The sequence below is a fragment of the Carlito syrichta genome, unplaced genomic scaffold (genome assembly GCF_000164805.1).
Source record: "Carlito syrichta isolate Samal-C Ts95f unplaced genomic scaffold, Tarsius_syrichta-2.0.1 Scaffold313361, whole genome shotgun sequence".
NCBI classification, from domain to species: Eukaryota; Metazoa; Chordata; class Mammalia; order Primates; family Tarsiidae; genus Carlito; species Carlito syrichta.
This window is the reverse complement of record NW_007257457.1, coordinates 514609-540761: the sequence shown is the minus strand read 5'-3', so window position 1 is coordinate 540761 and position 26153 is coordinate 514609. Positions and strand designations below refer to the sequence as shown.

The 26153-nt window shown below is 37.4% G+C and overlaps 1 protein-coding gene across 2 annotated transcripts in view; it reads left to right on the top strand.

The window, feature by feature from the left end:
* Window positions 1-25274, top strand: part of CNST (consortin, connexin sorting protein) — a 38554-nt gene extending 13280 nt beyond the window's left edge. For both annotated transcript variants that reach the window (XM_008070351.1, XM_008070352.2), the window contains 5 exons: window positions 529-550; window positions 710-806; window positions 5265-6163; window positions 17069-17204; window positions 22700-25274. In XM_008070351.1, the coding sequence (XP_008068542.1) occupies window positions 529-550; window positions 710-806; window positions 5265-6163; window positions 17069-17204; window positions 22700-22905 (1360 nt within the window). In that variant the 3' untranslated portion in view covers window positions 22906-25274. The remainder of the gene's footprint in view (window positions 1-528; window positions 551-709; window positions 807-5264; window positions 6164-17068; window positions 17205-22699) is intronic.
* Window positions 25275-26153: the final 879 nt, after the last annotated feature.

The window sequence follows — 26153 nt, the reverse complement described above, 5'->3', positions numbered from 1 at the left end:
CTCCTCTCGCCTCAGCCTCTCAAAGTGTAAATAAAGTAGCCATGAACATTTTGGTGTATGCCTTTGATCGATATATGCATTCTGTTATCTTGATATTACTTAAAATTTAACATTCAAAAGTTACTTATTTATTACCTGTTTTCATGGATAATTTCAACAAAATTATCTCCCACCATTATGTATTTTGGACTGAAATGACAAAGTGAAATTTAAAAAATCTATATATGTGAAATTATCTTTATATTATTAGCAAAAGGTTAACATTCTTTTTTTTTCTTCAGTATTTCAGCGTGTGTAACTTCTCTGAGAGTTTTCAATAGTAATTGACTAAGTATATTAACACATGATATAGCTGCACTTTGAACTATCTAAGCTAGTGGTAATGTTTCAGCTGTGGAAATGTTCTGTGCTAATATTAGACTCCAGAGAAGCTGTATTTTTTTTTTACAGCCATTTCAATGACATTTGTTTGGAAGCCTATTGCTCCTATAATTTTTTAAAATTGTTTTTCTCTCTTTTTTTCTACAGTCCTCTTTTATCCAAACATAAGGTAAGAAGGAGTTTTTTTCTAAATGTTTATAGGAAAAATGTTAGTGTCCTATGTCTGTTTTATGGATTGTTTTAGAAAATAAACCTTTCTGAAGTTATTCTCAGCTTTCTAGTTTAATGCATAGTTTCCCAAAAAGTTGTTTGTTTTTTAACTTTTTAGATAGTAGCTGAAGAAAAGTCCCTGGAAAGGAAATGCTTTATCCAGTTAATTGTGTCTGAAGATCCAAAGGAGAGAGGAACTACCACCAAAGAGTCAGGTATGTTTTTAAATTAAGTTAGGGAGGAATGTAAAAGATATGTGCCTATGATATTTTACAAATGTTACATCTGAATTGCTGTGAAGGATTTTTTTTTTCATTTATATTTTCTTACATATACCTCTACCAGAAAAATAGAAAACAAGATTTTTTATGTTGTGTAGCTCTATCTTTTAGACATCTAGTACTAGATACTATAAATCTAGGTTCTTATAAAAACATAAAATTATCATGTCTTCATAAGCTGCTATATGTATCTGAAAGAATAAGAAAAGATTGTACAGAAACGTTCTGAAGCAGAATTGGTTTTGGTGCATTCAGACATTTTTTTCTGTTTAAAAATCAATAATTACTGTATGAACTTTGCCAGAAATTTGTTCTCTAAATCTAGATATTTAAAGTTCTGTCTCTTAATAATTTATAGCAATTTATTTTTTCCCCTTTTGTCCACTAACATACGATGTATTTTAGTTTGTGTATATACATTTCAAAAGCATTTATTATGTATTTTATACTACCTTGTGCCTTATGCCAAAAGTTGTTTTTTTTGTTTGTTTGTTTTTTGAGTTGGAATCTCACTCCATCGCCCAGACTGGAGTGCAGTGGCACACTCACGGCCACCCCAGCTCAACCTGCTGGGGTCAGGTGATCCTTCCACCTCAGCCTTCCAAGTAGCTGGAACTACAGACGTGCACTACCATGCCTGGCTACTTTTTTTATTTGTTGTAGAGATGAGGTCTTGCCAAGTTGCCCAGGCTGTTCTCAAACCTGTGGACTCAGGCAGTCCCCTCACCTTGGCCTCCCAAAGTGCTGGGATTACAGACTTGAGCCACTGCGCCCAGCTTCCAAAAGATTTTTAGAAACTTTTTTACTAAATGTTTTCTAAACGTTTGGGAAAATTCTTGTTGTTCATTATAAAAACTTTAGAAAATAAAGATATATCTGTTTTAGGGATTCTTTTTCTTTTTTGTCTTGTTTTGTTTACCAGATATCTGGTTTTTATTACTAATTTGCATTCTTGGGCTTTATGTTCCTGGGCCTGAGAGCCCTGATGTGAAGAGCAAGTATTAGTTGTTGTGGGTGAGTTGCCACGAAGATATAAGAAGTGATAATGATGCTGTCGATTTAATTAGCCTTTTAGTCTTCACAGTACTTTTCTACTTTTTCAAATCTCACTTTATCTCCTTTTCTCTTCCTAGGGAAATTGAGGATATTACTTTGGGTCAGTCCTACTATACTTTATTCTTCCCATCTCTTCTTTTTCCATCATTTTTATATCAGAAATCAGTAAAAGGAGCTTCATAACAATCTTAAAAGGGAAAAAAATCATAAAATAGCCACCTAGTTTGAATGTGGGTGTGTCTCCATATTGAGCTCAATGGGAGAAATGCTATTATGGTCTGTTTGTTTGAATTTGAGACTTAGCACTGGATGCTGCTCAGCACTAGCTTGGCCTCTGCTTTGGGAAATGTGGTACAGATGGGGAAACTGAGGCACCAAGTTTAAGTCACTTGCTTGGTGCTTTGATTCATAACTAGAAACTGGGTCTTATGGTTTCTAATTGAATGCAGCTTCTACTTAACTTCTGCCAAGTAATTGTGTGACTTATCAAAGGCTTCAACAATCCAGATATCCCACTAATAACCATACTATGAGGAAGTATGCACTTAATTCTTGGAAAAGAAATCTTGCCAAAGTCTGATAAAATAATATGCTTTAAAGAGAAATGTCAACACTGTGAGTGACTCTCCAAATGTAGTTTGAAACTCTTACCTTTTGCATCTTAAATAAAGGTGTTTTTTTTTTCATAATTTTTTATTGTTTCTAAGAAGTGGGATGAAACAACCATTTTCAGGCTATTTTGTAAATAATACAGTGTACCTAGGAGTGGTCTTTAGTTTTCATCACTTAAGTGGTATTTCAGTTCATTAGCTATAGTACTTTAAATGGTTGGATTTTTGTCTAGTAACTGCAGTCAGCTAGCTTACTTCTCTCTCATGTAATGACCTCTCAGACTGATTCTATAACTTCTCAGTCACTTCTATCTATTAAATAGTCTCATTTTGATTCTTTAGTACTTTGTCCTGTACTATTCCAAACATCATTTTAATACTTAAATTTCATTGTATTTAAAGCTCTTCTCTGCCCTCCAGTTGCCAGAGACTGGAAGCATAGTCTGTTCACAGTTGGAGTTCGCTGAATTTGTGCCTGTGACTGAGCCTAGGTTGTTCTGTGGGGGATGTGTGGTGGCTTCAACAAGACCAACTGAAGAGGAGCTTCCTCTCAAGGGGCTCCCCTAGATATCTGCAGTACTTTAGGTAACTGACCCTCAGCTAGGAGCAACACATCCCCTTCCCCTGTAGTGGGGGTCTCTCTGCCTTGTGCTTTAATGGTATCTATGGAAATGTGTGCCCCCCTCCAATTTCTTTTAGTCTCCAAATCCTGTGGACATGTTTTGAGGGCCATCTTCTGAACCTTTGGGTACCTGGAACTTGTGGATGAGTGTTTTGGCCCCCTTCCCACCAGGATGTGACCCACATTGCTGACCTTCTCCATCTTAACTTAGGGACAGACCAGCAGCTCAGTGGCAAAGCAGGCAACCTGGGGAGTAAAAGGTGTTTGAGGTTTTTTTTGTAGTCTCCCAAACTTTTGAGTGATTCTTTGGATAGGGTTGGGGGAGAAGGAATTATTTACTGTCCCAAAGGTGGCCTCTTCTTTCTGCTCCTCTATCTGATATTTGAGTCAGGGTGTCAGGGAAGGAAGGTACTACATACTCTACTGAACAGCTGCCTCTCAGCAATACAGAGTTCAGGTGGCTAACCTCAGTCCCAGATTCTCTGAAATCTGAAGACAGCATTTAAGTAATGCTTTTTCTTTGGTTTGGTATTACTCTGTCTCCCATACTGGGGTACAGTGACACAATCATGGTTCGCTGCAGCCTTAGCCTCCTAGGCTTAGGCGATCCTTCCCCTCTACCTCCCAAGTAGGTGGGACTACAGGCACACGCCACCATATCTAGCTATTTTTTTTTTTTTACTTTTTGTACATATGAGGTCTCACTGTGTTGCCTAGGCTGGTCTCAAAATCCTGGGCACAAGTAGTCCTCCCACCTTAACCTCCCAAAGTGCTGGGATTATAGATGTGAGCCACTGTACCCAGCCTCAGTTTAATTACTAAAGTACTAATCGATGAAAAACCAGATGGAATAAAATTGTCATCCTATCTTATCTTTTATTTTCACCCTTGTCTTATTATTTATATAAGTTAAACAATATATGACTATAAAAAAGTTAAAACTTCTAAAATAGTTAAGAATGATAAATGTACCAGTCAGCCAAGGGTGAGCAAGCTTCTCTGTTATCTGTTGATCTGTGTAATTCTCATTCATTATTTACATAGAGGTTTTTACTGTTTAGTTTTAAAACAAAAAAAAAAATATTTTAAGTTGATTTTGTTTAAAGTAGAAGCTAAAAGAGATGTCACAATTCAAACCTGTTTCTACTTGTTTGCAAAAACTTACTCTTTTTATTGCTATCTTTAGCTGCCTCCCTTTAAGAACTTGAGAGTAGGCCGGGTGTGGTGGCTCATGCCTATTACATCCCAGCACTTTGGGAGGCCAAGGTGAAAGGATTGCCTGAGCCCATGGGTTTGAGACCAGCCTGGGCAACTTAGTGAGACCTCATCTCTACAATAAATCAAAAAATTAGCCAGGTGCAGTGGCACTTGCCTGTAGTTCCAGCTACTTGCAAGGCTGAGGCGGAAGGATCACCTGAGTTCAGCAGGTCAAGGCTGCAGTGGCCGTGAGTGTGCCACTGCATTCCATCTAGCCTGGGTGACAGAGTGAGACTCCAACTCAAAAAAAAAAAAATTTGAGGGTAATTTGCAAACACATTTCAGGGAATTATGTTCGAGTTATAAATTTGAAGAGAACAAACTTTTGTTCCTGTAGTCTTAGTAGACCAGACCAATAATACTTTTCTTACACTTTAAATGATAAATATATTATTACCCAAAGCTTATCATGTAAAAATATTTGCTTTATATTCGTTTTAAATATACTGAAAATAATTCTTCTAGTTTCATTTAAATGTAAAAGACCTACCTCACATCTTTAAAATTAAATAAGTAAATAAATAATCAAATGTAAAAGAACAATAAGGAATATTTTTTAAACCTTTGAAAAATGATTTATATAATGAGGACTATATTATTCATATTGACATGCTTTTGAATAATCTCTGTTATATGTAAAGGATTATTTGCTAACTGTTTTGGGTATTTCCTCTGCATACAGACACTGTTCTGTGACAGATAGAATGACCATTTTTCCATTAGAATTTCCATTTGAGAGGGTTAGAATATTCTTGTGTTACACATATTATTCATACGTCCTTTCTCTTTCCTCCTATAAAAGTGTTGTTTTGGATGTTAAACATTTTATTTTTCTTTGTCTTTTAGAGAGTAAAACTTGTCTTGGCACAGAACCAAGTGAAGAAAGCCAGCATAAAGAAGAGCCCCTGGAAAGCAGTCCCTGCTGTAAACAGATGAACAGGCAGGCGGATCCCCCAAGCCTTCTGGTAACTACCGGAAAGACCCACATGGAGGCGCTGCTCTGCAGCCCCGAAGCTGCGCTGGAGCTCCACACCCAGTCCTTGGAGACGGCTGAGAGCAGGTCTGGGCCAGACTTTTCTGAGGATGCTTGTGAGGATGGCAGCCGCTTGCAGCCAGCTTCAACAGAGACCTGCCTGGATGTGACCAAAATAGAGGACATTGCTGAAGACCCTAAGGTGTCACCTTCCAGCGAGTCAATGATAGAGCCATTGGTTTTACCAGGCTGTGACCATGTAGCACCTGTGTTGATTTTTGAGGGCAAATATTCACAGGCTCAAAGAAAAGAACTCCATTTGCCACTTCAGGATGCTTCTAAGGCGTTGCCTGCAGACCAACTTGAAAACAATGAATTAACTGAACTGCAGCAACCTGATCTTGCAGACAGTGATGGAAAATCACCACAGGGTCAGGCTGACTCAGAGAACTCTGAGAATGTACTTTGTGAAAATAATAAAACATCTGACTTAAGTACACAGCTTCCAGAGTTGTATATGGCCCCAGAGGAAAAGGGAGATAAGGATGACCAACTCAGTAAAGAAACAGAAGACTATTTGAACAGCCTTTTAGAAGGATGCTTTAAAGATACTGAAGATTCCCTTTCATATGAAGATATCCAAGAAGAAGACTCTGACCTACTTCAAGATCTTTCTCCTGAAGAAGCATCCTATAGTTTACAGGAGAATCTGCCTTCTGATGATAGCTGTCTTTCTCTTGATGATCTTGCCAAAAGGATAGAGATTTCAGAGGTAAATTAGAAATGAAGTACAATTAAAAGTAAAATGACATTTTAAAAATATGTGTGTGTGTGTGTGTGTGTGTGTGTGTGTGTGTGTGTGTGTGTATAGTAAATATTGCCTTGTTTTTATAAGTTTTCCCTTGTCTCAAACATTAGGGAAAATTTTAGTTAATATAAACTTTTTTATTAGTAGTTTTAAATTTTACGTGTATTGAATAAAATGACTTTTAGTCATTATAATGCTTATACTTCAAGAAGTTATACTGAATGCCTCCAGATACAGTAAGCATTGTTATGTAACCATTTTTGTAGTCATAAATTTTATTTGACTGTCCCAGAAATTATGATCAAGACAAAATTATTCACATTATAATAAGGAAATATCATTTTTCTTCTCATACATCTAGAAGATAAATTATAGCATGTACCTCACTTTATCTATTGTTAATATATTTTTTAAATTATTTAAAACAATCTAACAGAATGGGTAAACATTTTAAAATCTAAGAGTAGGAGGTACTGGATAAATTGATAAGCTATTAAGTTGTTAAAAAAAGAAAGTCAAGGAAAGATAGCCATTCTATTTTGTTTGACAATATAATACAAAGTTTGGAAAAAGAAAAGATAAAAGCTATACCAAAACTATAGCCCTTCACTAAGGTGGCCTGGTATGGTAGAAGGTGCAGTTGCTACTTTTTTGCCTCTCTAAGCCTGTTTCCTTCTCTAAAAATTAGGTTACTGATTTTGGGGTTTTTTTAAACCTTAATTTTCCCCCAAGTTAACTTTTACCTTCCATTTATACCCACTGTATTCTAACTCAGCATTATCACTGAAAGAAAAAATAACTTCAGGGGTGAAATGGAAAAGCAACAGAACCAAAGTAGATGATAAAATATATGTGAAAAGCTTTCTAAGATAATTATAACTGTTTTATCACTAGCTTCCTTTATGGCCATTTATAGTCAATTCCCCATAAACTATCATTTTTCTTCTTAATTTTTTTTTTGACAAAATTACATGGACTAGTAAAGCACTTAGCTCTACTATTCATTCTTTTGTTTATTTTAACCAGAACACTTGATTGCCGTTTATAGTTAATTATCAACAAACTGTGATTTTTCTTCTTTCTTTTTTTTTTTTTTAAACAAAATTATTATGGTTTAATGGGTACAAAGTTTCTGTTTGGATGATGAAAAGTTTTGGAAATAGTGGTGATGATACACATTTTGATTGTAATTGATTCCACTGAATTGTACGCTTACGAATGGTTAAAATGACTATATTATATATATTCTACTACAATGTTTAAAATAGTAAAAAAAGAAAAAATTAAATAGAGCTAATAGTAAAGCACTTGACTCAGTATTCATTCTTTTATTTTAATCAGATCTGTGGTACAGGGAGTTAACAAAACAAAAGTTACATCTATCTTAAAATCCATCTGTAATACCAAAAGATTACCTTTATCTGACTGCTTCTTTTCACACTAATAATCAAATTGACCTTATAGAGAAAAGCCATATGATTTAGTTTTACCCTTTTTAGGTATAAATTGTGAAGAAGGATCAGAATACTCCTGTTGTGTCTCCCTAGCTTGTAGAACATTTTAAGGTGGGGGATTTACTGTTGAATCAACGTTGTATATTGCAACTAAATGGATTGTTCCCTCCGCAAGCTCATAACACAATGTCAATTTTCCTATTGGATAATAGGTGTCAGTGGAAATTATATGTATTTATAGTTTAAAGTTGTCTTTTCTGTGAAGTTAATACATAATGGTCCTCTTTCCTAAGATTCTATTTGTTTATTAAGTTAAGCTATTTTGAGAGCCTTAAAAGGTACATGTATATGATTAACAAAACTAATTTACTTTCCTGTGATAATGTTAAACAGCTTGTTAAACATCTACTTTCTGAGTACTTGCTCCCTTCTCTATTCTGAGAAGTATAGTTTAATGAAGTTTGCCTAATCCTGTCACAAAGAGTTTTTAAGGTTTCAGAGCTGAAAATCTCTAATGCTTAATATTTTCTTAATGCCTTAAAAGTGAGAGTTGGGGCTAAGTAAAATATCCAGGTAATAGTGGGTTTACTTATAAGTGCAAATTTATCATTGTTATTTTTAAAATATTAGATTCTAAAATTTTTTCTTAATTTTACATTTAAGCATATAACTTTTAAATCCAAACACTTTTTTTTTGCTTTTGTGCTTTCAGTAAGATTTTATGGAATTTTCCCTTTGTCTGGTGCTGAGAGTACAATGAATAATCAGATGATGTTCTTGGTCTTTTAGGGGACTATCTGCTATCACACTTGGCTAGTTTTTGTTTCCTTGTTTTGTTCTGTTTTTTGAGACAGGCTCTCACTCTGTCACCCAGGCCAGACTACAGTAGTGTGATTCCAGCTCACCACAGCTTTGACCTCCTGGTCCTGATCAGGCACTCCTTCCTCTTCAGTCTCCTGAATAGCTGGGGCTACAGGCATGTGCCTCCATTCCCGGCTTTTCTTTCTTTTTTTTTTTTTTTTGTAGAGATGAGGTCTCATTATATTGCCAGGCTGGTCTCGAATTCCTGGGCTCAAGAGATTCTCCCGCCTCAGCCTCCCAAAATACTGGGATGGAATTGTTTTTGAAGTTTTTTGGTGCTTCTTCCTTCTGTGAACAGAGAATACAGAACATAATTTCCTAATAACTATTGAGTAGCAGCTTTCATGCATGCAGGAACCACTGAGGCACATAAGCCTATTGGCCTCCACATCTCTACAAGCTGTACTAGCACAGTCAGTTCTTATTTGTTCTCTTTTCCAGATCTCCCCATCATTTCTCCCCTGTCAGTGACTGCCCCTCCAGATTCCCTTACTGCTTGCCACTCTCTACCACTGTGTTTGTGATAGAACATACGTATGTTCTTTCTTTGCCAGCTTCCCCCCTTTTTTTTCTTGTCTCTCTGCTTTCATTTTCTTGCCACTTCTGCATTGCTGAGCCTTGGCTCCAGTGGAACTTGGTTTTGATAACCATTACCAGCCCAATGGAAACACTTGTTTTGTAGTGTTATTTTAAACAATTATATGCATCACCTAAAATGAAATAATTTATACAAAATGTCATAGAGAACTAAAAATGTCTATACTATTTTAATTAATTAATTAACTAATTAATTAACATAAGGAGCCAGGTGCCGTGAGTCATGTCTGCAATCCCATCTCTTTGGGAGACCAAAGTGGGAGGATGGCTTGAGCCCAGGAGTTCAAGACCAGCCTGGATGATGTAACTAGACCTCGTCTCTACAAAAAAATCAAAAAATTAGCTGGGCATGGTATTACACGTCTATAGTCCCAGCTACTCGGGAGGCTGAGGAAGGATTGCCTGAGCCCAGGAGGCCGAGGCTACAGTGAACCATGAGTGTGTTACTGTACTGTAGCCTGGGCAACAGAATGAGCCGCTCAACTCAAAAAAAAAAAAAAAGACACAGACATATATATTTATATATAGAGAGAGAGAGCAATAAAGGAAACTTTTCTGGATTTGGGAAGCTTTTTCAAACCCGGGAAGAGAGAGCAATAAAGGAAACTTTTCTGGATTTGGGAAGCTTTTTCAAACCCGGGAATGATTTTGTTAAGTAAGATAACAGCTTAATAACTGTAGCATTGCTGTCCTTTCTTATGTAAGAAACAGCATGATACATTATCATAAAAAATGTAGCCTCCACTGTTTTTAAAAAACATCAGAAACATTTGTCCTCATTCTGTAGATTTTTAGGAAAATCATGATCACATGTGCAGTGTCACACAACAAGTTAGAAAGATTCACTTATACATTCCTTCATTCAGTAATGTTTATGTGAGTGACATCTCTGTAGGTGCCACAGTATTACAGATGCATTGACTAAAAACACACATAAGGACACTGCACAGATGAAGCCTGCAATTGGACAGTCATCTTACTCCAAGTGTATTGTCTTTTTGCTGAACTTGAATAGCCTAGTTTTGGCATAGGATGAAATTTTATAACTGTAGTACACTGACATTATTATTTTCATGTCAGAGCCTAATCCCCCTTTGCCCAGGAACCAGAAATGTAAATAAGTCATTGATTTGCTTGGTTCTGGAACCTGGAAGAATTGTATTATCTTCTCTTTAAACTCTTGCTGTTCATCCTGTAACCTGAGACTCGGAGGGAGCTCCTAACATCAAAACTTGAGAGAAGAGATGTGCTATACAAATTCGTAGTGACCTGATGACACAACCTGAGACTGCTAATAAAAGCCCATTCAGCTTACAGTAGATTGCTCTATGTGTGGAGTGACATAGTTGTTTTGTTTTCTAAATAAGTGACACTCAAATTGAAATTGGGTAAATTTTACAAAAATTAAGCTTTTTAAAACATGGAAAATAAATCATTGTATATAATTCAGAGGTCTATTCATTTTTCTTTACTAACTTGTACATGTTTGATCTACTTGCAGAGATGCCATGTATTAAAAAAACTATATTAAGTGCTTCACATTAAAGCAACTTTTGCTTTTTATTTTTATTTTTTTGAGTTGGAGTCTCACTCTGTCACCCAGACTGGAGTACAGTGGCCACTCCCGGCCACCACAGCCTCAACCTGCTGGGCTCCAGAGATCCTTCCACCTCAGCCTTCCAAGTAGCTGGAACTACAGGCACGCGCTACCACACCCGGCTAATGTTTTGATTTAGTGTAGAGATGAGGTCTCGCGAAGTTGCCCAGGCGGGTCTTGGACCCACGGGCTCAGGCAGTCCACTCACCTCAGCCTCTCAAGGCACGGGATTACAGGCTGAGCCACCGAGCCCGGCGACTTTTGCTTTTAGAAATACTCTCATTATTCCTAAAACTGAGTAAGAGGCCACTTTGCTGCTGCTTGGGTCTTTAGAAAGCTTTTAGTCTGGGCAAGAGCAACTCATGTTCCCTACCCTCTGTCTTGATTAGCAACATGTACTTAGATATCGTCAGGTCTCCCTGTCTCATATGAAACAAAATATAGGGGAGGACATCATCTCACACCGTCTAGTGAAAGAAAAAATGATAAACCAAATTGCTGTTGGGTTTATCTTCAGATAATCTGTCTAACCAAAGGGACTTCTGTGAGTTTTCGTCCCTGCTGCCTGTTGCTTGGGATAATTGCTGAACTTGAGGAAAGGGGAACCTATTTCTTGGCTATATCACTGGGAGCAGGGAAGTTACTTTAAGACTGTGTGGGATTCTCTTACTAAGACTGGAGGCTAGCAATGTGCAGTAGTGTTTTTTATTTGTTTGTTTGTTTGTTTTTTGAGTTGGAGTCTCACTCTGTCACCCAGGCTGGAGTGTGGTGCCACACTCACAGCCACCGCAGCCTTGACCTGCTGGGCTTAGGCGATCCTTCTGCCTCAGCCTTCCAAGTAGCTGGAACTACAAGTACATGCCACCACGCCCGGCTTATGCAGTAGTGTTTTATGAAATCTTACTGGTAGTTGTTCTGTGGAGCTCAGACAAAGGACAGTCTTAGAAACAGCAATCATGGTTTTTCTACCAAGAATGGCTCTTTTGAGGGGAGCTGAGGAAATCCAACTTCCTTAAGTAGAAGAAATGCAGTCTTCTAGTAACATAAGAGGGTTTACAGAAAGTGGTTGACCCAGAGTTTATGAAGGTGTCTAAAGAGCCCCCAAGGAAAACCCAGGAATTACCTGTTTTTTAATTTGTGCCAGATGGCCTTATCTGTGCCTTTTGTTATTATCTTGCCCTCTAAATGTTCCAGCTATTGGTGTTTCTCTTGATTGTCATGTCCCTTACACACAGCTCCTTCTCTTTTCCATTTTTAATCACTCTTAATGTACATCTTTACTGCCTCTTCCTAGACTTCTGCTATAGCTTCTTAGTAAGTAAGTTTCCTTGTCCCTTGTTTTGTCTTCTCCCCCTCCAAATAGTCTTACATTAGCACTATATAAACCTGGGGTCTCAAACTGATATTCAAAGGGGCCAATCTGGTAATAGAAGTAAATGAGATTACTTAGCTGTAGAATGATAGGGAGGTTTCCATACCTTGTCTAGAAATATTTAGCTTTTTAAAATAGTCTGCAGATTAAAACTGAACACACCTAAGGGTCTCAATCCAACACATAGACTGTTAGCTTAAACTCCTACTATAAAACATTCCTGACATTGTCCTTCCCTTCCCATGGCTCCCTTTTGCTTCAGCACAAAGGCTTACCACTTGACTTGGTATTTAGGGTTCTTTTTTGTTTTGTTTTGTTTTTTGCGTTGGGGTCTCACTCTGTCCCAGGCTGGAGTGCAATGACACACTCCCAAAGTGTTGGGATTACAGGCATGAGCCACCATGCCCAGCTGGTATTCAGGGTTCTTAGCAGCTTGGCCTGCTCTCTGCCTTTCCACCATCATCTACTTTGTTCTTAGCCTATACTGTAGCAAGATGGGTTCCCTGCTGCCTCCCAAAACAAATAAGAAATAAAGCATTTTAAATCTTACAGTACAGTACCTTGACATCCTGGACTTGAAATGAAGATTACTACTATACGCTATACAGTGCAGTACACAAAAGCACTACCACTTGTACAGGATGCACACACATCTCAATATTCTAGACACTTAGGTGATGGGACATGCAAACCTTTGAAAGTCAACTTGAAGGTTTGTAGGTAAGGGAGTTACTATATTGTAATATATAACATGGAGCAAAATTTAATAGTCATAGAAAATAAGATTTTTTCAGATTTAGGAAGTGGTAAGAGGTTTAATCTTGAGTATCTCTTCAAACTCTGCCAGTTACCAGCATTGCAAGTTAAAGTAAGTTCTCAAGCTCTCTGAGCTTGCCTTCTCCATCTATAAAATGGGGCTAATGATTTCTGTAAAGAGAGTTGTGCCAATTAAATATGACATATTATGTAAATGTCTTTACATAAAGTGTACGCATTCACTAAATTATAGTTCTTGCTATGGAAGCCAAAACTAAAGGAGCAACAACTTCACTTGTTTGTTTAGTGAGAATAGTAGCAGTAAATTTGACGTGCTTCTGCTATGAAATTGCCGCATTTAAGGCATTTGTGATATATTAATACAATGTATGCATATTAATTCCCAAATTACTACAAACCAAGCATATGTTCTTATTCAAAATTTACCAGCCTTGAGGTTCTGGATCCAGTAAAACTTACATCATTAAAAAATATATGGCCGGGCCTGGTGCCTCAGCCTGTAATCCCAGCACTTAGGGTGGCTGAGGCAAGTAGATTGCCAGAACCTGCAGGTTCAAGACCAGCCTGGGCAGCTTGGCAAGATCTCCTCTCTACAATAAATAAAAAAATTAGCCAGGCATGGTAGCGTGAGCCTGTAGTTCTAGCTACTTGAAAGGCTGAGGCGGAAGGATTGCCAGAGCCCAGCAGGTCAACGCTGGGATGGCCATGAGTGTGCCACTGCACTCCAGCCTGGGTGACAGAGTGAGACTCCCACTCAAAAAAAAATTTATTTGGTGTCTATTTTCTCCTTTAATTTTATGAGGAGACACTTCGAACAGTTTGCCTTTGAATATTTTCCTTGTCACATTAGAATTTATTATTCCAGGCTGGGCTCAGTAGCTCAGCCTGTAATCCCAGCACTTTGGGAGGCCAAGGTGAGAGGATTGCCTGAACCCACGGGTTCGAGACCAGCCGGGCAACTTGGCGAGACCTCATCTCTACAGTAAATCAAAAATTAGTCGGGTGTGGTGTCGCCCCTGTAGTTCCGGCTACTTGGAAGGCTGAGGCAGAAGGATCGCTGGAGCCCAGCAGGTTGACACTGGGGTGGCTGTGAGTGTGCCACTGCACTCCAGCCTGGGCGACAGAGTGAGACTCCAGATCAAAAAATAAAGAAAGAATTTACTATTCCAGTAAAGTTGGAAAGTAATTTTGTTTTTACAACCAGTTCATTCAGAAAACACTACTTAAAATGGTCAGTGATGTTTGAAGGGAAATGTAGGAAGAACTTTTTATTTGCAAATATGGAAGAGTAGGCCAGATGGATTTTTTAAAATTCCAATTTATTCATAAAGTACACTAGTAACAATTACATTAATTATAGCTCAGACATTCTTTTTGTTCTCAGTAGAAGAGCTTGGTATATTTTGTTTGGGTAGGAAAGGAATTTAGCAATTGAAGTGATAAATTAAACAACAGCCCAATCTATTAGAAGCACTTATCAGTCTTTTGAATAAGTCTCTAAACCACACCATATTAGGTAACTTCATCATGGGTAAATGTATGACTTTATTTTACAGAGAAAAGAGATGGTGGATGAGTATGTAAACTTCCTCCCCTTTTTTTACACTTACAGAAAAAAATACCAATGACACATCTTTATTAGTAATGTATTAGTTAAATTTTAAATGTCAATTTTCCATCTTTTACTCTTTAAAACTTATTAAGACTTCTTTCCCTCTCAGTTGCAGTAAGGTCTTGTAAAAAAAAAAATAAGTGGTTTTTTTTTGAGGTCTCACTCAATCAACCAATTGGATTGCATAATCATGTCTTAATGCAGCCTCAACCTCCTGGGCATAGGCAGTTTTCCACTTCAGCCTCCCAAGTAGCTGGGACTACAGGCACATGCCACCACACCTGGCTATTTTTTTTTTTTTTAATTCAGAGTCTTACTCTGTCATCCAGGCTGGAGTGCAGTGGCATGCTCATGGCCACCGTAGCCTCACCTGCTGGGTTCAGGCAGTTCTTCTGCCTCAGCCTTCCAAGTAGAGGAACTACAGGTACATACCACCACACCCAGCGAATTTTTTGTTTTATTGTAGAGATGAGGTCTCTCCATCTTGCTCAGGCTGGTCTCGAACCCCTGAACTCAGGCAGTCCTCTCGCCTCCGCCTCCCAAAGTGCTGGGATTACAGACATGAGACACTGCAACCGTTGTGATGTTTTAAAAAAATTTTTTACAGAGATGGGGTTTCACTATGTTGTCCAGGCTGGTCTTGAACTCCTGGATTCTAGCAGTCCGCCCACCTCGGCCTCCCAAAGTGCTGAGATTATAGGCACGAGCCTCCACTACTGGCCTGATACTGTTTCTTTCTAAAAGAAAGATTTGAAGGACTATTTCTTTACATATTTGTACTTAACTTTTAATGCCACTGAAGTACTTCTGTTTTTTTAGAACAAGGACTTCTGAAATACGTATTCCCTATAAAAAGAAAAGAATAAAATGCAGGATTATTGATTTCTTTCTTTCTTTATTTTTTGAGATAATGGTTTCTATAAACCCATGTTCAGGGAAGATGGTAGAAGACTATCTTGAGTTATTTGACCCTAAAAGCCCTGAGTTATAAAAAGAACTAATGGAATCTATAATATTTATGCATAGTACATTTTCAAAGATTGCTGGCTGGACCTGAAAATCACATTAAGTATTTTATGCTATTGATCAGATAAATGACATTACAGGCAGGCCTCAGCTTGCAGTGATCTGCTGCTAGCAAGTCACTGACATCCACAGTATTAGACCCACAATGCCCACCTATGTCATCACCTGCAGCATAGAGCAAGCAGGCAACTTGCAAGGCAACTTATGTGACTGACCCTACTGCTTAGGAGCCTTTGGTAAGGCCTCCTGCTTCCCAGCCTGCCTATTCTACCTGAGCCTCTTCTGTTTCTCTGTGCACCTTGGAACCTTTTAGCTCCTAAATGGCAAAGGCTTTTAGTTAATAAGGGGTGAGATGTAGAGAGGAGAGAAGAGGTCTGAGTAAAAACTAGAATGCAAAAGAGAAAGGGACAGAGACTGGGGGTTCTGAAGAGGTATTAGACAAACTTTTTCTATAAATGGCCAAATTATAAATATTTTAGGCTTCATGATCTGTTACTACTACTCAGTTCTGCCATGTAGCCCAAAGCAGCCATGCACAACACATAGATGAAAGGGCTTGACTATATTCCACTTAAGTTTTATTTACAAAAATAGAAGTGGGGTTTTGACCTGCTGGTCATAGTTTGCCAGCCTCTGCATACTAGAAAGGATTATGCCCCTAGTAAACTGGCTCTGAGAGAAATTCTAGAAGTCTAGAAGTATTTTTTGAGCAGTAGAGTATTAGTGAGCAAATGCCTATTTTCTCAGAGGAACTGAGAACAACTCTCATTTTGATGTTAAAGGTTTGGCATCTCATATACTTTGGGTCTCATATGCTCATTTCTTAAAAATTCCTGATGAATGTAAAAAGCAATGGTGGATTATAAGCATCCATTATAAAGCCAAACCCAGTGCTAATGATTAAACAAAGAGCAGGGACTTAAATGATAATTTTACAGATAACAGGGAAGTTAAGCTACAAAGCAAGGTAGTTATAGAACATGTCCTGGTTTCCAGTCTACGTCTGCTGCTCACTGTTCATACTGTCTGTCCCTGGAGTCAGCTCAGGAGTTAAGAAGATAAGGGTTTTAGGCCTGGTACAGTGGCTCACACCAGTAATCCTAACATTTTGGGAGGCTGAGGCAGGAGGTCCACTTGAGGTCAAGAGTTTGAGACCAACCTGGGCAACATAATGAGACCCCATCTCTACACCCCCCCCCCAAAAAAAAAACAAGACAGAAAGAAAAATTAGGTGGGCAGGAGGATCTTGAGCCCAGGAGTTTGAGGTTACAGTGAGCTATGATCACACCATTGCACTCCAGTCTGTACAACAGAGCAAAACTGTTTCTTTTAAAAAAGAAAAAAAAAAGTCAGGGTTTTAGACTTATGTGTTTCTCAGTCTCTGCAAAAAAGTTAAAGATTAATTCTGTTAGATTTTGATGATTAATTGTGACATGTTTTTCCTATAGGAATAGGATACCCCTATAATAAAAATTCAAATATTTGTTGAATGAGCCTTTTTACAGTTAACATGTAAAATAGCATTGAGATGTCCCACCTTAATAGAACAAATGATTCTTCTAATCTCTGACAGGTTGTTCCTGCTGAAGGATTAGTCTCTATATTAAAGAAGAGGAATGATGCTGTAGGAGATCATCCTGCCCAAATGCAACAAAAACCATCTAAGCGAAGAGTGAGATTCCAAGAAATAGATGATAACTTGGATCAAGGTAAATTGCTCAGCACTGTGTCCAGCAGAGCTGATGCTCTGTGTTTACTGAAAGAATGAGTTCATGTACATGAGGTTTGCTAACAGGATTTGTAAAGGAATATATGAATGTAGTTGCTTTATCTTCTAAGAGAGAAGCATACAAAATCAGACTATCATCTTAAATTATTTCTTAACATTTTATTCACTCAAATAAGTGAATAAATTGCAAAATTTAACTTGTGGCTTCCCAATCCCATAGATAGTCCTCAACAGTGCATTTCAGTTTCCTATTTTAGTACCTTTTTTTTTTAAAGTGAGCCTGCTGTTTTTGTCTCCTTTTCAGTGGCCAATTAATACTCCTCTTTATTGTGGGAAATATTTATGATTACAGGTATATTCTCAGCAGTGTTTTATTCTTAACTATAGAAAACAATCTCTCAGGAGTAGCAATTTAACATGTTGCTATTGTTTGACTTTTTCCTCCTGGGCCTATACTTAAAGGTGGTTACTGTAGCAAATAGTGCTGCCTTGTTTATCTCAGGCCTAGGTAAATAAGGGTAAGTAGAAATGTAGCCAAGAACCTTTCCCTATGCTTCTCAGGTTTATAAAAGAACTACTTTGTTAAAACAACAGTGTAAACATTTAGGTATACTTTCTAAGTGTGAAATAAGTGACAGTAGTAGAGGTTTCTTTTTTTTTTTTCATTCTGTCACCTAGATCGGGTGTGCAGTGGCACAATCACAGTTTACCACAGCCTTGACCTTCTGGGCTTACACGATCCTTCCACCTCAGCCTCCCAAGTAACTGGGACTACAAGCATGTGCCACCACACCCAGATAGTTTTTTATTTTGTGTGGAGATGAGGTCTTGCTATGTTGCCTAGGCTGGTCTCAAATTCCTGGGCTCAACTAATCCTCTTACCTAGACGTCACAAAGTCCTGGCATGACAGGCATGAGGCACTGTGCCTGGCTGAGGTTTCTTGATTTTGACATTTATAAAGCCTTGTTGGACCTTGGAAATAATCTATTCTAACCCTTCATTTTGCCTCTGCACCTTCTTTATTAGTTTCTCAGTCTTCTCCAAATAAACTGCTCATTTCTGTTCACACTAACTACTAGGAGGAGCATACTAGGAACACTAACTACTAGGAGGAACATACTAGGAACCCTGAATTTGGAACTCACGGTCCCTATTTCACTTAGTAATAGGGACTCATCTTAGACCAGGTCACTTAACTAGAAGATTCAGTTTCATCATCTTTTTAAAAAAAGATAATAACGTCTGCCTGCCTGTCCCTATGGGACATGAAAAACATGTTGAATAATGTATATGATTTCATTTTGAGGATTATAAAACTTCATTTAAATGGTTGGTGATGATGGTTTATTCTCAAACTCTCTAGCTTACACGGTGTTTACATAAGCCTCACTTTCTGCCAAAACCTTCCTAAAGGGCCAGTTGTTCTTTCTGTAATTCAATGCTGTCCACTAAAAAAATAATGTGAGACGTGTATATGATTTTAACGTTTGTAGTAGCCATATTTTTAACAGATATAGGTGAAATGAAATTTTTTTGTTTTCATTTTTGACTTGGAGTTTCACTCTTTCTCCCAGGCTATAGTGCAGTGGTACAGTCATGGCCACAGCATCCTCACCCTGCTGGGTTCAGCCTATCCTTCTTCCTCAGCCTTCTAAGTAGCTGGAACTACAGGTGCACGCCACTACGCCTGGCTAATTTTTTTTATTTATTGTAGAGACAAAGTCTCACCAAGTTTCCCAAACTGGTCTCAAATTTCTGGACTCAGGCTGTTCTCTTGCCTCTGCCTCCCAAAGTGCTAGGATACGGGCATGAGCCACCATGCCCAGCCTTCAATTTTCAAAACATATTTTATTAGCCCAGTTTATCAAAAATGTTATTTCAACATGTGATCTATATGAAGAAGTTACTATTCTTTGTAAAGAGATATTTTGTATCCTTTTTTTTACAACAGGTATTCAAAGTCTGGTATGTACTTTACACTCACATCACCAGCCACATGCCAAGTCCCCAGTGGCCACACGTGGCTTGTGACTCCCACATCAGATAGTGCAGCTCAAACAGTACCAGCACACGTAGAGCAAATAGATGCTTTTAAATATTTAAGCTATATTTAAATGCATATGAATATATTATATTGAAGAAAATACGGAAGGATATGTAAATGAGGTTGTCTAATATAGATAGGGGTGGGAGGGGATTATGTTACAAAAAAGGCAAGTGAAAAGACTGAACCGCCCAAAAGCAAAGGCACAGCATAAATGATATGATCATATTTCTTCATTTGTATAAAAAATTTTTTCATACATAGGTATTAAACTATTTTAAAATGTAAGTCAAAGAATAATGCAATCTATAATCCTATTTATATGGAAGTCCTAGAATCATATATGTTTAATCTAGAAGGATACACACCAAACTTAACAATATTTACCTCCGGTATGGAGGGGGATATGATTGGGTAGGAGAAAAAGGGCCAGGCTCCTTAGACTCTAAGATGCTTTGGGGTTTGAATTTGTATAGGGAGAATATATTCATATAGTACCATAAAAATCCTCCAAATAAAGTCTATTTCTTATATATTAGATTTTACAAAATTTGTTATCATAAAAATAATATATGCTAATCATGAAAAAATTCAGACTGTAATAAAGTAAAAATTTAATCGTGGTTCTTAGACATCTTTCAGTGAGAGCACATATTAAGTTTACTTCATTCATTCTGTTAAATAATTGCATAGTTGTTCCATTATATGTATCCCATATAGTATTCCATTATATGTATCCCATATGTATTCTTTGGTTTGGAAGGAATGATCTTTGGAGAGTGTATCCATTTCCCTGCTGCCTCCTAGTGTAATGAGGTATACTGAGCAGAATTAAAAGAGTAATCTTAGAACCAAACTATATTTAGCTACCTTGTCACACTAATGGTTAAAGGACACTTGGTCTACACTTGTTGGTTCATAGAGATTGCTTTTTTTTTAACATGTTTTTTATTTTAAAATTGTGGGGTACAGTTAAAGGTTACGTATACTGATATGTATTGTGCAGGTACCCTTGTTGATGAGGTGTGCCCCCCCATCCCCAGACAGATATTGACTACCATTAATCCCACCTCCCTTCCCCCTCCCCCATAGTTTCCCACCACTGTCAATCCTTTTCTTATAGTATTACAATAGTTGTTCAAGGTCCACCAATGAATGAGAACATGTGATACTCACATCTTTGTTTCTGTGAGAGATCACTCAGTATTATAAACTCCAATTCCATCCAAGTTGCTGTGAAATTCATGATTTTGTTCTTTTTTATGACTGCGTAATATTCCATTATGTATATGTACCACATTGTTTTAATCCAGTCCTCTTTTGATGGACAGCATGGTTGGTTCCATGATCTTGCTATTGTGAACAATGCTGTGATAAACATACATGTGCAGGTATCTTTTTTATAGAGTGATTTGAGTTCTTCAGGGTATCTTCCCAGTAGGGGGATTGCGGGGTTACAATGAAAACCACAAAACACTGCTCAAAGAAATCAAAGATGACACAAACAACTGGAAAAATGTCCCATGGATTGGAAGAGTCAACATTGTGAAGATGTCCATCTTACCTAAGGCAATCTACAGATTTAATGCAATACCCATCAAATTACTAGCAACATTCTTATAGGAATTCATATGGAAACACAAACGACCAAGAATAGCCAGAACAATCCTCAGCAAAAAAAAAAAACAAAGCAGGAGGTATCACAATACCAGACTTTAAACTTTACTATAAAGCTACAGTAATCAAAATAGCTTGGTATTGGTACAAGAACAGGCATATAGACCAATGGAATAGAATTGAGATTCCAGAAGCAAAACCCCAATTTCCCAACCAAGTCATCTTCGACAAAGCCTCCACCACCCACCACTGGGGAGAGGAGAACCTATTCAGTAAATGGTGCTGGGAAAACTGGCTGACCACATGCAGAAGATTCAAACAAGACCCCTATCTATCCCCATACACAAAAATTAACTCTAAATGGATCAGAGACCTAAATGTAAAACCTCAAACCATAAAAACTTTAGAAAATGAGGACACATCCTTATAGAAGTTGGAACTGGCATCCAATTCCTGAGCAAAACCCAAAACGCACAGGCCGTAAGAGATACAATAGACAAGTGAGATTGCTTTTAGCCATCACGCAATTATTTATTTAACTATTCCATTGTAACTGTAATAATTGGGTTATTCCCAACCTTTTGTTTTAACAAACTCAGCTGCAGTGAACAAGCCTGTATATATGATGTTTTATGTTGTGCAAATCTATAGGCTAATTGCTACAAGTGGATTTAATAAGCTAATAGTTGACGCTATATGTCCCAGTTGGCCTGAGGCAGTCCTGGTTTATACCTATTGTTCCCGCATTGCATTCAGTTTACCACTCTCAAAAGTGTCTAGCCTGCTGGGCACAGTGGCTCACATCTGTAATCCTGCACTTGGGAGGCCAAGGCAGGCAGATTGCTTGAGTGCAGGAGTTCAAGACCAGCCTAGGCAATGTAGTAAGACACCCATCTCTACTAAAAAATTTAAAACTTAGCGGGGCATGGTGGCATGTGCCTGCACTCCCAGCTACTCAGGCTGAGGCAGAAGGATCACCTGAGCCCGGGAGGTTGAGACTACAGTGAACCATGATCATGTCATTGCACTCCAGTCTGGGTGACAGAGTGAAACACTGACTCAAGAAGCAAAAATGTGTCTGCCTGGAGGATAAGTTAATTTAAAATTTTAATAGACACCGCAAATTACCTTCCAAAAAGGTTTTCCTACACATTCACCATGCTGCTGTAGTCTTTTTGAACTGTTATTTATTTTTCTTAACTATGAATAATTAAGACTTTTTTTAACCTAAGCATAGTTGTTTTCTTCAATAAAGAAAGACTGATGTGGACATTTTTATTTGAAAACAAACCTGCTGGAATTGTTAAGCGAAAAAAAAAGGAATCACCACATTGGCTAGAACTCTCACCGATTCACTTCAGTGGTAATTATACAAGTGCAGATGAGATCCCACCCAAATAAAATTTTTGTTATTTAATAACTAAAGTTGACTTTTCTTTAGGGTGGTGTAGTGATGTGCACTCCAAATGTATTATAATAATAAGGTTGTAGTGTGTACTCCAAAAATAACACGATGAGCACATCAAAGGAATACTGCCCTTTTTTTCTTATTTTTCATGAAATGATTGTACTCATTGTATAAATGAGCTATTTTTAATTTTAGCATTCACAAGCTCCATAAGTATGAATCTTTGTGGTAATTAATAGGTAGTTCTTCGTAGAGTCATTAAGAGCATGGGTTTTCTGTTAATATGTCCTGTCCCTACAGGACTAACATTGGAAAGTCGAGTTATCTTAATCAATAAAAAGGCAGCTGATGCTAAGATTTTCATTTTGATAACAATTTAACCTTACTCTGTTCTCATGTTTGCAGATGAAGTTGGAGGTGGCTCCTGTGTTTTACTGATCTTGCTGTGCATAGCAACGGTATTCCTTAGTGTTGGAGGAACTGCATTATACTGCACTTTTGGTGACATGGAGTCGCCGGTTTGTACAGACTTTGCAGACAACATGGACTTCTATTACACTAAGTTACTGCAGGGAATGACAGAACTTAAACACTGGATCTACCTCTCCTAGCAGCATTCAAGAGAGACAGGCATGCTGGAAGTGAAAATGAAAGATGTGAGACGTTGTAAACAGTTTTCATTTCAGGAGTTTTGTTAACATTCCCCCTTCCCTCTGTTAGGAACCAAGTACATCAGACACAACAGCTTTAAATGGCAATCCAGAAGAACTCTGTTAGAATAATCCACATAAGGAGGCAAATAATGATCTAAGCATTTGGTTTGGAAGGAATGATCTTTGGAAAGTATCCATTTCCCTGCTGCCTCCTAGTGTAATGAGGTATACTGAGCAGAATTAAAATGGTAGTCTTGAAACCATACTATATTTAGTTACCTTGTCACACTAATGGTTAAAGGACACTTGGTCTACACTTGGTGGTTCATAGAGATTGCTTTTAGCCATCACGCAATAATTATTAGAATCAGGAGTTACCTTATGGTTTCAATGTCTTTTGTTAGTTAATCTTGGAAGCTATGTAATTTAGACTTTGTGCATTATTTCCAGATTCTGTTCTCCATTTGTGAAACGGTTGTATGTGTGTGCGTGTGTGTGTGTGCTTCAGGCAGTTATCATAAGCGTATGCCTGACATAGAATAACAAAGATTATCTTTATTCTTTTAACTTGACTATGATGTGCAGGCACAAATCTTTTAAAGATTTAACTATGGAATAGATGAATTGTAGAAATCTTGACCCTGAAATGAGAAACTGAGACAGATCTGTGGCGATTAACCTGATTAACTAGGCAGAAAACTGAGTCTCAGGCAACAGTTTTGTCATGGATTCAGTGCTTCCTGAAATGATAGATGTTGGACTCAGTTCAGCAAATGCTTATTGAATATCTATTATGTTCTGAGAATCTAAGAACCGGAATATAAACATAAATAAGATATAGTTCCTGCTATAGGTGTTTTAATTCTGGTTGTGTAAAATAAACCAATACGTTGGTGAGTGAAATCATTATATATAATTCAGTATTAACAGGTTATGCATTCAGGTGTTTGAATGTGCATTCATATTATGGGCTTGATTTAGACCCTGTTGTGGGGGTCATTAAGTGAAAATTCCATCATACCTTCAATAGGCAAATGTCTGATTTTTGTTTAAATCTGTCCGTTAGGTGACCTTTCCTTATCTAAGGTACAGTGATCTAACATTTAGGAAGCCTTGCTTTGACTTTTTAATCAGGCAGCATTTAAAAAACAAACATGAATTATAGTTTTTTATTATCAAGTAGTCATCATTTCCTATTTTTCTGTTCGGATCATTTGAAAGAAAAAGGGAAAAATTACTTTCTAGTTGTTACTGGCTGGTACAGTACCCTCCGTGTTTCTGCTTATTTATTTAGATTATATGAATTTCAAAGGGCTTTATATCAGTTGAAAGTGCGTTGCTGAGCATGCATTCGGTTATCCCAATGCCAGGTATTTAATTACTATGTACTTAGTGTTTTGATTTCCTATAATTTCAGTTCAGTGTGTTTAGACTTGTTTATTTTTAAGTTGATGTTTATTTTCACTTATACTGTTTGATTTATATCTCTCGTCACCATAAACTGTAATGTTTTCAAGGGTTATAGATCAGATATTTATTTAGAAGTACAAGATACTGAAATTTAGATTCCTTATACCTAAGGCTGATTTTATTAGAAGATTATTTTAATGTTCTATTATAAATTTTAAGAATTTGTATTCAAATTGTATGTAAAATATGTAAATGTTGACGGTACTATCTTAAGAGGTTCTATAAAAGCTCACAAGGCCTACTGTGAGGGAGCATCGTCATCATAGGCAAACCTCTTACGTTTTATCCTCAATTTCTAGTTACAGAAATTTGGTGATGCTTATTTCTGCCAATTTTATGTCAAAAATAAGTATAAATTTCACTCCTGTTTGCCCCTTTTAGGTCACTGTCCTGTATAATCACTGATGTAATATTTGTCCATAGTCAATCAGAGCCACTTCTGAAGCCCAAGATTTCCTGGGAACCTTCACACTGAAATTAAAGAATTGAGATAAAACCTTGCTAATCATGGGTTCAGTTGTGTCTCAGAGAAATCATGGATGTCCTCACCACTTCCCAGGAAGGTGAGATGAGTTCAGACGCATATTGGTGTTTTGACTTAAATAGGCATGAAATCTCAACTAGAAAAATTAGGGCAACTTTTAAAATGTAATAGTAACTTATTGCATGAATTGGAGTAATTCCACCTGGTGGTGAAAGGATTGTTATTTCACACATAGAAAATTCATCCAGTTTTACTAAAATGTAATTTATTCTGTCATTTGGAAGTACTGACAACTATTTGTAACTAATCATCATTAAGAACTATACTTGAGGGTATCAAATTGAGCTTGTAATTTAAAATCTACACCAACAAAGTGTCTCTGAGAGTTTATTTGAAACCTTGGATGCGGAGAAAAACTCCTTTAAAGTGAAGGTATAATTTCAGAGATTGGTCTGGCCACACAAGTAAATAGCCATCAATTTGTGGCATCTAATAGATCTCTAAGAAAAGGCTCCTGTGCTTCTAAAATATCTTTACCTTCTCCCTGACACAGTAGCTGAAATTTACCCTAAAAATTTATTATTTTACATTTAAAAACCAAAATCCTGTGGGTGTTTACTTTATTAAGCTGTTAATGTGTGTATTCGATGTAAAGAGGATTTGAGATTTGAAGGCGGGCCATACTCTGAAAAGACAGATGTGAAATGGGTCTTGCTGGTTGGCGGGAGGATTTGAGTGAGAGTGGCAGGGATGGAGAGTAGAGTAGGAATTGAGGAGAAGAGAGAAAGTGGGAAAGGACAAAGAAATCCTTTAGCTGTTTTGCTGAAGTTGGCCCTATGGCATTTACTCCCAATCCAAAGAGAGACTGAATTTGTATCTTTCCAGTGACATGACCTGTTTAACTCTGTTTGTTTCTTTGGGCTTACTCTTGTATACTACTTGTGGCAGTATATGCAGCATTTTCATATTTATTCATTTGATGCTTGGATTGGTAAATACACATCCCTCAAGTTCAGGACTTATAACTCACAAATCCATTTTACTTTCTATTCTATCATGTTGACTTCATCTTCAAAAATAATGATTCTAGGATTTATGACACAAATTCTAATGACATCTACTACTTTAACAACCTCAAAGATAAACATTCACTGAACCTCATGTACTAACCCTGTAAAAGCCACAGTGAGTTAAAATTTTCCTAAAAGAATTCTAGTACTATTGAAATATCCCTGGATTTGGGCTACTGAAA